Below are 12,464 nucleotides of genomic sequence, written 5' to 3'. Positions count from 1 at the left end.
CACGGCGGTTTAATTGCCACGCAGAACCACTCAGAACAGAGCGTTCATAACTCATACGTTACGGGATGTGTTTTTAGCTGTTTCATGCTTTTGTACATCAGGTGTGCTGTAATAAAGTTTGTAGGTGAAAATAGAAGAAATTCTGAGTTTTATCTGGACAACTTCAATGTTTGCTTACAGGAAAACATGCTAAACTACATTCTGCACCACAAAAATCAAAGTTCAAACTTTAGGCAGAGCCGGAACCCATCGGGCATTTGGACCGTACCACTGTAGCCATAGACATGGGATCAGAACATAGGCTAGCTGATGACGTTTCACAAGAACAGACGAAAACACACCCTCAGAGACGTTTCCACAACTTTATTAAAGCACATCCTCAGAGACGTTCCCACAACTTTATTAAAACATGTGTTGAGAAATGTTCCCACGACTTTATTAAAACATGTGTTGTGAAACATTCCCACGACTTTATCAAAACACGTACTCAGAAAAGTTCCCACAAATTTATTAAAACACGTCCTCAAAGACATTCCCACAACTTTATTAAAGCACATCCTCAGAGACTTTCCCACAACTTTATTAAAACATGTGGTGAGAAATGTTCCCACGACTTTATTGAAACAAGTGTTGAGAAACGTTCCCATGACTTTATTGAAACAAGTGTTGAGAAACGTTCCCATGACTTTATCAAAACACGTACTCAGAGACGTTCCCGCGACTTTTTTAAATAACATTTGTTGTGAAATGTTCCCACGACTTTATCAAAACACGTACTTAGAGACGTTCTCAGGAATTTTTTAAAAACACGTGTTGTGAAACGTTCCCACAACTTTATTAAAACATGTGGTGAGAAATGTTCCCACGACTTTATTGAAACAAGTGTTGAGAAACGTTCCCATGACTTTATTGAAACAAGTGTTGAGAAACGTTCCCATGACTTTATTGAAACAAGTGTTGAGAAACGTTCCCATGACTTTATTGAAACAAGTGTTGAGAAACGTTCCCATGACTTTATTGAAACAAGTGTTGAGAAACGTTCCCATGACTTTATTGAAACAAGTGTTGAGAAACGTTCCCATGACTTTATCAAAACACGTACTCAGAGACGTTCCTGCGACTTTTTTAAATAACATTTGTTGTGAAATGTTCCCACGACTTTATCAAAACACGTACTTAGAGACGTTCTCAGGACTTTTTTAAAAACACGTGTTGTGAAACGTTCCCACGACTTTATTAAAACACGTCCTCAGAGAAGTTCCCACAAATTTATTAAAACACATCTTCAAAGACATTCCCACAAGTTTATCAAAACACGTACTCAGAGATGTTCCCACGACTTTATTAAAACATATGTTGAGAAATGTTTCCAACTCTTTATTAAAACACGTCCTCAGAGACGTTCCCAGGACTTTTTAAAAAACGTGTCGAGAAACGTTCCCAAGTCTTTATTAAAAAAACACGTACTCAGAGACGTTCCCACGACTTTTTTAAAACAGGTGTTGAGAAATGTTCCGACGACTTTATCAAAACACGTCCTCAGACTTTTCATAAATAATCAGAATCTCTGGTGACTGCAGAACTCGTGTCTGAGAACTACCAGAACCGGACCAGACTGGGACGGTCCACAACAACCCTCTGTGTTCAGCTGTGACATCACTTGGTCGTCCTTCTCTGTTGGCCGCTTCATGAAGGAAAGCAGATGGAGCAGCATTCCAGACAGATCTCCATGCAGTCGGACGAGCAGCAGCAGTCCTCCAGAAGACCGCAGTCCAGCGCCGCCTGACAGGCCTCCTCCGTGCAGGCCGCCTCCCCCGCCGCCTCCACACAGCAGCAGCAGCCGTCCGAGGCCTCGCAGCAGCCGGTCACGCCCACTCCGCACGCCATGCACTCCCCCAGGGCCGAACACATGGACAGCATCTCGCAGAACAGACAGGCCAGCAGGCAGTGGACACAGCAGTCTGTGGAGACAGTCCAGACGTCAGGCAGGTGACCAAACAGCTGATTTTTGTCTGTTCAGACTAAATAAAGTTATGGAACGCTTTTTATCATCAACTTCATTTCTACTGTGATTCACATTTGTAATCATAAATCATATTTTACATTTCCAAACTGCAACACATTCCGACATCATGTTTGGGACAATTTAAAGGCAGGAAGGTGGAGAGAGAACAACCACCTGTGCCATCAGCAGGTGAATGTGTGATGAGACGGGTCCATGAAAGATACTCTGAAGAGCTCAACTTTGTGAACAAAGGTGTGAGAAAAAATGAAAGATTAGAAGGATTTCTCCGGAGCAGCTTATGATTAAACCATCCTGGGAATCTGGAGAATTTCAGATCAAGGGAGAAGGTCTGGGCTGGAGACCTGAGAACCCTCAGACGACACTGCATCAAGAACCTTGGAGAGCTGATAGAACCACCAAACTATGGTGACTTGAAATGATGCATCTGCACTCACAAGACACGTTACCCAGACCTGCGGTTCCTCTACAGACCACCAGGGCCGGGATCCAGACCTGCAGTTCATTAATCATCCCGGTTAATACTGTCCATAAAGACATAAGAGTCAAGGGGAAAGAGACAATCACTTCTTTCTTTTTGTAGGTTAAAAGTATGAACTTATTGTTAAAACGCCACTTTGGTTGTGTGAGCTGCACATGCTTCATTTTCACGTCAGCAAATGATAAAAACCTTTTTCTGTTGAAGAGTTTCTGGTATCAGATCCTGACTCTGGTGTATCTGTGAGATGCAGCTGCTCAGGAAGACCTCCAGGTCCTGGTTTGTGTTCAGGAGGTAACTGCTGATCTGGACTGTGGTGGAGCAGGACAGATCAAAGCTTTCACTTTTCGCTTCAGGAAGTTCTCCAGAAAGCAGCTTCTGTGTGATCTGATTATGTTTCCATCATCTGTCGGGCTGCTGCTCCGGTCCGGTCTGAGCGGCTGATACCGGCAGGACTGGGCGGGTCTGCGTGTGCTCTGCAGAGATAAGGCCTCCTCCTCCTGCAGAGGGATTTGCCTGATAAACAGATGGAGGTGGTTCGTGCTCATCTGTTTTTGTTCCCTTCCACGGGCTGAAGGTCTGATCATGGCGCCGGTGTGACCGTTTCCGGCAGACCGCCGCCTTTTCCGTTAGCATATAGCATCACTTTAGCCAGAACTGCTTTCTCCAAAGACCAGCGCTGCAAAAACACAGGCCGCCTTCACAACATGGCTCCACCCACTTCCAGACAAAAACCTCTATGTTGTTCTTTACAGAGAAAGTGATCACTCGGTTCTCTGATCCAGCCGACAACAACCACGCCTCCATCACCTTCCCAGACTAGACATCCACCTTCCAGTCATATCACAATGTTTGTTCATGAAGGCGTGGTCTTCTCTCCGTTGTACCAGCGTTCACTCCTGATAAAAGCATCCCTGTTTAAACTTAAACTTTATTTATTTGTATAGCGCCAAATCATACAATATAAAATGCAACACATGGTGCTTTACATGCAGAATAAAATAACAATAAAAAACACAATTTAAAACATTCCATACGACCCCACGCGTACACACACACACACTCACTCACACTCATATACATGTGCACACACTCACACGCCCACACCCACACACACACACACAATAAGTGGACTGGTGACATGGCTTAGCACTAACGATCCAGGTGAGGAAAACACTACCTATGGGTGGCCGTCCACACTGAGAAGCTCCACCGACCACGACCACCAGAAGCATCGCCACAGAGACCCCCCCAACCCGGACAGACCGGGGCAGACCCCACACAGAAGGTGGAGCCCCCCCCCAGCTACCCAGACCTGAGGGATCCCCATGACGACACCCCCATGGGCGGAGCAGACACACCTCCCAGTGTGAACGACCCCCCTGAGGAAACACTGGAGCTAAAAAGTAAAAGATTAAAAGAAAGTAAGAAATGCCTAAAAGTGTAAAATTTTAGAGAAATCTATATAAAACTTAAGATGAATAATAAATAACATAAAGTAAAAAGTCACTAAAATGGATTAAAGTTTTAGAGATGATAAAAGAGCTAAAGAAGTAGACACAATACATAGCTAAAAACACTAGGTAAATAAGATCAGATAAAAGCCAAACTAAAAAGGTGTGTCTTGAGCCTCCTTTTAAAAATATCAACATTCTCTGCGGCCCTGAGGTTCTCTGGCAGGCTGTTCCATAAAGAGGGGCCATAATGGCTGAATGCAGCCTCACCGTGGGTTTTGGTCGCGGTTCGGGGAATGGTTAAAAGGCCGGTGCCAGAGGACCTCAGGGTCCGTGAGGGTTGATACAGTAAAAGCAGATCAGATAAATAAGATGGCCCAAGACCGTTAAGACACTTAAAAACCAGTAAAAGAACCTTAAAATCAATCCTGAAACGGACGGGGAGCCAATGCAGCGATTTTAAAACAGGTGTAATGTGCTCCCGCCCTCTGGTCCTCGTCAGCACGCGAGCGGCTGAGTTCTGTAATAGCTGTAGGTTATTAATACTCTTTTTAGGAAGACCAGAGAGCAGGGCATTACAATAATCTAAACGACTAGAGATAAAAGCATGCATCAGCACCTCCGTACTAGCCTGAGAGAGAAACGGGCGGACTCTGGCTATGTTCTTAAGATGGTAAAAACCTATTTTCGTAATATTCTTTATGTGTGGAATAAAAGTGAGCTCAGAGTCAAAAATAACACCCAGGTTCTTTACACGTTGCGAAGGTTTAAAATCTTGTAGTTTTGGTAAAAGTTTCTCTCTCTGGCCTTCAGGACCAATAACTAAAACCTCTGTTTTGTCCTGGTTGAGCTGTAGGAAATTATCTGCCATCCATGACTTAATATCTAAAATACAGTTAAAAAGGGCATCAAGTGGCCCTGTGTCATCAGGAGACACGGCGATGTACAGCTGTGTGTCGTCAGCGTAACTGTGGAAGCTGATGCCGTGTCTCCTGATGACGTCCCCCAAGGGAAGCATGTAAAGGTTAAATAGAAGCGGACCTAAAATTGACCCTTGGGGGACCCCACACTTAATTTCATGCATTCTGGAGGAACATGTATCCAAACTTACAAAGAAAGATCGATCTGTGAGATAGGAGCGGAACCAGTTAAAAACAGCACCAGAGAGGCCCACCAGGTGCTTCAGTCTGTTTAATAAAATGTGATGGTCTACTGTATCGAAGGCGGCACTAAGATCCAGTAGAACCAAGACTGTCAGTTTGCGGTTATCTAAATTGCACCTGATGTCATTTAAAATCTTTAAAAGGGCTGTCTCGGTGCTGTGGTTCATCCTAAAGCCAGACTGAAATTTCTCTGAAATATTGTTTCTTATTAAAAAATAATTTACTTGGTTAAAAACCAGCTTTTCTAAAATCTTACTTAAAAAGGGTAAGTTGGATACAGGTCTGTAGTTATTAAAAATGCTGTGATCTAAATTACTCTTCTTCAGAAGGGGCTTCACCACCGCCATTTTAAAGGCGGCAGGGAAGACACCCGTCTGAAGAGAGTAATTTACTATATTTAAAATATGTTCCATTTTTAGGTCTTTTAGGTCGTGTTTGCAGCGGCAGCCAAAGAGGCTTTTGTCAACAGCTCTGCACCAGAAGCCTCACAATTCTGGCAAGCATAGAGACTTCAGGAGGCAGGGATAGCAGGCCCTGGACGCCGCAAAGACAACGAGACCAAGCCTCTGATGTCAGCGACAGGTCTCTGGACAGTGCTGTTGAAGCTCCTGTTCAGGATCCTGGCTGAAAAGTTAAATTCATCCTCCCTCAGTTATTCCATAAAATCAAACCAGCCTGGCAGTTGGTTGGGACACGCCCACTTTACATTCACTGGGATGGACTCGCCTCCCGAAGCTGAAACGAGGACTCCTGGAAACCAGCGTTTCCGATTCAGCAGTGGAAAGACCTGATCCAGCTGAGCTGCCACCGGAGTCAATGGCCAACGAGCTGAAGCCACGTGGGCATCGGTGCTCCAGCTGGCCCCAGTCAACCAGTTAAGCTACTGTCACCCGGGTCAAGCCCAGTATCAATACAGAGGAAACACATGAGGATCACTTGGTCGTCCTTCTCTGTTGGCCGCTTCATGAAGGAAAGCAGATGGAGCAGCATTCCAGACAGATCTCCATGCAGTCGGACGAGCAGCAGCAGTCCTCCAGAAGACCGCAGTCCAGCGCCGCCTGACAGGCCTCCTCCGTGCAGGCCGCCTCCCCCGCCGCCTCCCCCGCCGCCTCCACACAGCAGCAGCAGCTGTCCGAGGCCTCGCAGCAGCCGGTCACGCCCACTCCGCACGCCATACACTCCCCTAAACAGGGATGCTTTTATTAGGAGTGAACGCTGGTACAACGGAGAGAAGACCACGCCTTCATGAACAAACATTGTGATATGACTGGAAGGTGGATGTCTAGTCTGGGAAGGTGATGGAGGCGTGGTTGTTGTCGGCTGGATCAGAGAACCGAGCCATCACTGTCTCTGTAAAGAACAACAGAGAGGTTTTTGTCTGGAAGTGGGTGGAGCCATGTTGTGAAGGCAGCCTGTGTTTTTGCAGCGCTGGTCTTTGGAGAAAGCACTTCTGGCTAAAGTGATGCTATATGCTAACGGAAAAGGCAGCGGTCTGCCGGAAACGGTCACACCGGCGCCATGATCAGACCTTCAGCCCGTGGAAGGGAACAAAAACAGATGAGCACGAACCACCTCCATCTGTTTATCAGGCAAATCCCTCTGCAGGAGGAGAAGGCCTTATCTCGCCCACTTTACATTCACCGGGATGGACTCGCCTCCCGAAGCTGAAACAAGGACTCCTGGAAACCAGCGTTTCCAATTCAGCAGTGGAAAGACCTGACCCAGCTGCCACCAGAGTCAATGGCCAACGAGCTGAAGCCCCGTGGGCATCGGTGCTCCAGCTGGCCCCAGTCAACCAGTTAAGCTTCTGTCACCCGGGTCAAGCCCAGTATCAATACAGAGGAAACACATGAGGTTCCAGTAGAAGTGTACGGATGGGTTAAAGCAGGCTGGGTTTGGCGGTTCAGAGCAGCCCGGACCTGTTCGGGGCAGTCCAGGCGGGTGTTCCCGGGCAGTCCGAGGCAGTCTGGAGTGGTCTGCAGCAGTTTTGGGTGCTCTTGGGTGTTCTCAGACAGCCCGAGGCAGTTTTGGCTGGTCTTGGGCTATCTGGGGCGGTCCGGGGCAGTCCCGGGTGGTCCAAGACAGTCTGGGGCAGTCCAGGGCTGCGACCCACCACCTCAGTGTGCACTCATTCACGTTTGATAATTTTTTAGTTGGGATCCACTCGGGTTCTTTTCACTCCACTCCAAGCGCTGAACCAGAACCTACGTGACAATGATCAGTGCTCATGATCATTGGTCAATATCGGTGATGGCTGACGATTGTGTTTCCAGGACAACCACTCTGAAGTGAAGCAAGGAAGTATTAGGTTTAACAACTACATTTCCTAAATGTATTGTTTATCCAACTCTAACAAAAAATATAGTTAAAAATCGAGTTAGATTTACAAATTAATTGTACCCACAAATGTAGGTGAGAGAAGCTAAAAGTCATTTATCCACAACGCAGCGTTACTTTATGTGCCGGGCTTCATAATGTTTATGTGCTCCTTCACACCAAAAGACTAGTTTAACCTCCACAACATTCACCCTGACCAACATTTATGTCTGGAGGCAGCGGGGCTGGACAACACACCTTGACAGGATCTCTGGGAATGCATGGACCAGAACATTAATTATGCCCAAACATCATGTGGAGCCAATCAAATCAGTCTCTCCTCGTGGAGAGAATCTGTGGGCACACACAAGTCTCCAGCTGACTCGTTTCGTTTTCTCTGACTACACCACCTTGTTTGTTGTTTTGATTGGTTATAGCGCTAACCAACTGCGTGCGGCTGGGGCCCATGGATCAGGAGGCCCCTTGTATGGGGAGGCCCCATGGATCGTTTTCAGACTTACATCTTTTTCGATGTGGCTCTGATCTATCAGGCTAACTAAATGTATTGATTCATGTCAAACAGTTTTGGGTTTGTTTGTATCAGTGAGCTCTTCAGGGTGCTGTAGCGTCTCCATGTGGAGCAGCTGCTGAGCTGTATTTGTACAAGGACGTATCTCAGGAATGATGATGGATCTGGATTATTGACACCTACATGGAATCTTTAAAGGCAATAGGATCAATGACAGTTCACAAATCCACGTCACTGCAGAATTATCCGATCAGAATGAAGAAAAGACGGCTTGTTTCCAGATAAGCCAACTCTGGATGCCCACATGTGTGAGGTTGTACCGCGAACAGAAACTGAGAAACCAAAACGGACTCAGATTTGTCTCAAAGTCTCGTGATTCCATGAATCTTCAGTTGGAGAGTAGAAGCAAGGTTGTTTTGTGTTCTTGAACTGCTGGCTTGAGATTGTGGAGTCCCCTGTGGTCCCCTGAGTTCGTGGAGTGAAGGTTGACTTAACCCGGTGCTAGCTGGAATGTAAGCTATTAGCTGTGAACCCCTTACAGGCGGGTGTTTTTAGCATGTAGAATGTAGCAGACAGAAGTGCAAACTGAAATCTTGTTGTCACCTTCTTCACAGGCCAATTTCACAATTCAAATATTCAGCTAGAAAATGATCCAGTCCCAGAAACTGCAACATGGTACGAAACACAAAGTGTTACACTTTCCACATTCTGCTGAGCTCAGGAACATCAGACCAACAACGCTGCAGCGCCATTGACCTCTGCGGGGATACGAAGAGGGAAATTTAGCGTCTCCTAATGATGGAAAGTCCCAGAGAGATGGAAATGCTGCATCCCAGGTTGTTTAGATGCCGGCACTGTCCACAATCTTCCGAAAGAACTGAACTGTCAACGTTAATGGCTGATGCCCAGATAACTTCAACCCACAATGGACTGTTCTAAAAATTTCACTCTGGACAGTTTCTCCAACCGTGGACAGTTTCATGGTTTTGCTCAGCAACTGATGCTCAAACGAGGATCTAATCCAACCACAGTGGCATCACCACAACCTGTAAGCACATAAACTATCAACCCAAGGCAGAGTCGGTTAGCTTGTGACTAAATCAGTCGTGTTTGAACACAAAGTTATGTAAACACCCACTTGAGTTTCACCTGGTGATCAGCTTCACATCCTCCTCATAGCAGGATAACCTGGTTTTATACGTCAGACAACATATCGACTAGCATCCATAAAATCCGCAAATGTACAAGAGACGTAGAAAAGAGCGAGAGTTCGGCTTAAATAGCCGACATTGGTAATGAACTTGAAAATACTTGTGTGCTACTGTGAAACACTCCCTTAGATCTGCTCCTCTCCCTCATCAGAATAGACTCAAACATGTAAGGCTGAACACCAGATGCCTCCAGAGTTATCCACAGGTGGTTCATTGAGTGACGTTAGTCGGTGTTGACCTTGGACCTACCTACCTCAGAATCATAGATTTGCTGTCAACCAACCACTCAACTCTTTCACACTGACAACAACCAATCAGTGCGTAGACCATTTAATTATTATTGTGTGCACCGAATCAGCTTCTTCTGATTAGAGGACCATTCACGAGGACATGCCCAGTCTGTAGTGGGCAAGTGCACCTTACAGTCATTGTTAATAATCAGTGTTGGAAAACTGCAGATCTTATTGGCTTACCATCTCCAGCAACTTCCTTAATTTGGGCGGCATCTGTCTTGAAGGAGGCATGGCTTTTTGTGGAAGATAACCGCTTGTGATTGGTGCTCTGATGATGATGTCTGTTAGAAGTGGAGGATCGAGAAGGTGGAAGAGAAGGACATGTGGACTGTGGAGGGGTACAGACAGGAGCCTCTGATGAGCTGGTCTCATCTGGGAGACACAGAGATGACATCACACATGACATCAGAGGTGGCCTGAGAGACAGGAACATGTGTATAGTTTTGGAAAGTGGGAGGTGGGTTCTTGCGGCCCACTGCATCAGATGTTTTTCTAGATGTAGCAACACCACGTAGATCATTTTTGCATACCACTTAGTACATTTAGCTCTTTTTGCTAGATACGTATTTACTTGTTATATTGATTTAGAACTTACTAGTACATGCGGATGTTTAGAGACACTCACCTTTCTGTTTCCAGTGAGCTGGCAGAAGTCGAGAGACGTCGTTGGTAGAGGAGCTGTCCGTCAAAGACTCATCACTGTTGTCAGTGTCCTGCAGCCTATCAGACAGAGGGGGAGGAGCCTCCCCTGCAAAAAAACACAAATGTAATATTCAGAAGCCTTCCGGTGAGACCAGATCTTGATGAGGACTTCAGAGACCACCTGAAAGGTCCTGGACCAGACGAGCTATGAGCTCATCAAGTCTGCTTGGGTTGAGCTTGGGGTAGATTTGGCTGTCACATGAGTGACGCCAGGAATGATGATGATTGGTTATATTTAGATATGAGGAACAAAACAGAGGCACAATATGATAATGTTTGCTACTTGCTGAAGAAGAAGCAAAACACAGCTCATTTAATGTGCCCCAGTCATAAGAGTGATTACCTCTTTGATTACCGCCGGATCACCATGGACAACGTGTATCTAAACAGCTGGTTTCCAGGAAAATTTACTCATTGGTTTCTGAAGAGTGGCTTTGAAGCCCATTTTACACAGGGCAAACTTGTTGTCCCTTAGTCCCCTCAACTGTTGGTCCGAGATCAGCTGGCCCCAGAACTCTTGGGCTGTTGTTTATTGGGACAGTTGGTTACTGGAACAGTTGATTTCTGAGACAGTTGATTTCTGAGACAGTTGATTTCTGAGACAGTTGGTTACTGGGACAGTTGGTTTCTGAGACAGTTGGTTCCTGGGACAGTTGATTTCAGGGTTTGACAGGGTTAGGTGTCAGGGCATGACCAGGTCATGGTCTCTCTTTATCCAGTCTTGATATAACATTGTTTGTCTACAAATTATTTCATTTTACTTGATCATCTAATTTTCACCCATGAATCTAATCTCATTTAATGTCATACCAGCTGCGTTTATCTCTTACCTGTGCTGTGATGTGGAAGTGTCCCATTGGCTTTTGGCTGGTTCAAGATGCATTCTGATTGGTTGTAGTCCTTGTTAGTGCTGGCCTCTGTGTTGTCGGAGGCATTGTTGTGTGATGTTAAATCCATCCTGTCTGTGAACCTGCTGTTAACCAGAAAAGAACAACATCTCTGTGTAGATAACACCACAGTCGAATGAAAACTCCTGGAATTGGTAACTGCGCTGACTGCACGTCAGAGTTAATGACTCTGTCAGAGTTAATGGCTCCACGTCAGAGTTAACGACTCCACATCAGAATTAAAGACTCTACGTCAGAGTTAACTACTCCACGTCAGAATTAAAGACTTTACATCAGAGTTAACTACTCCACGTCAGAATTAAAGACTTTACATCAGAGTTAACTACTCCACGTCAGAATTAAAGACTCCGTCAGAGTTACCAACTCCGTCAAAGTTAACGACTCCAGGTCAGAGTTAACGACTCTACGTCAGAATTAAAGACTCCATGTCAGAATTAATGACTCCGTCAGAGTTAACAACTCTACGTCACAGTTAACTACTCCCCATCAGCGATAAATCCTGGTATTCATGAAACAACTCCTCATGAGGTGAGGTGAGGCTGTCAGTGGTTTCTTATCTGTTTGGATGTCAGAGTGGGGATTTAAAAACCATAAATTATGTTTAAACAGCTTCAGTTTGAGAGCAGATGTTCTTCAGGAGTCAATTGGAGCTGAGTGAATAGATCCTGGTGATCCTGGTGGAGATCATTGACCGTGTGAAGGTCATCAGGATCTTCAGTCAACATAAACAACCACACAGGCGTCTGATTCACATTCCAGCTTTTAACTTTCCTGATCATTTCACGCTTACACATCAGATCAGCCGGTTGTTCTGAAACATCACGGTTCTGAACTCGAAGCATGCCATTGTTGGATTGTTTCTTTGTTTGGGCTTTTTCCATCATGTTTCTGACCTGCATCAACATCTCGTACACGTATGTTCACGTCCATAAATCTGTCATGGAGAAGAACCCGGCTCAAAACGGCTCGCCTCACGGAAAGTTTGACTAAACTAGGTTCTAACGATGAAGCAGAACATTCTGGCATATTTCAAACTTTAAACTTCTTGTTAAATAAATCAGTTGAAAGATTTGTAAAAAATGAAGGATAGTTTTGTTTGAAGGTGTAAAAGCAGAAAGTTAGTTTCTTACCTGCAGCTTCTATGTTGTTTCTGTCTCCTGCGTTCACGTTTGTGAAGAACGCAGCCTGCTGCACTTCCTTCTCACCCATACACACACACACACACAAACACACACACACACGCACGCACGCACGCACGCACGCACGCACGCACGCACGCACGCACGCACGCACGCACGCACGCACGCACGCACGCACGCACGCACGCACGCACGCACGCACGCACGCACGCACACACACACACACACACACACACACACACACACAC

The 12,464-nt window shown here is 45.7% G+C and overlaps 1 protein-coding gene across 1 annotated transcript; it reads right to left on the bottom strand.

The window, feature by feature from the left end:
- Window positions 1-354: 354 nt before the first annotated feature.
- zgc:113363 (uncharacterized protein LOC791449 homolog) lies at window positions 355-12,273 on the bottom strand. Its single transcript, XM_061735712.1, has 5 exons — window positions 12,208-12,273; window positions 11,000-11,139; window positions 10,093-10,215; window positions 9,648-9,839; window positions 355-1,961 (listed from the first exon to the last, which is right to left on the bottom strand). Exons 2-5 carry the CDS (start codon window positions 11,124-11,126, stop codon window positions 1,687-1,689), a joined length of 717 nt encoding a protein of 238 aa, XP_061591696.1. The 5' UTR covers window positions 11,127-11,139; window positions 12,208-12,273; the 3' UTR covers window positions 355-1,686.
- Between the last annotated feature and the right edge of the window lie 191 nt (window positions 12,274-12,464).

This window comes from Cololabis saira, chromosome 12, assembly GCF_033807715.1.
Source record: "Cololabis saira isolate AMF1-May2022 chromosome 12, fColSai1.1, whole genome shotgun sequence".
NCBI lineage: Eukaryota > Metazoa > Chordata > Actinopteri > Beloniformes > Belonidae > Cololabis > Cololabis saira.
The sequence above is the reverse complement of the archived record's forward strand: the minus strand, read 5'-3'. Positions and strand labels throughout refer to the sequence as shown.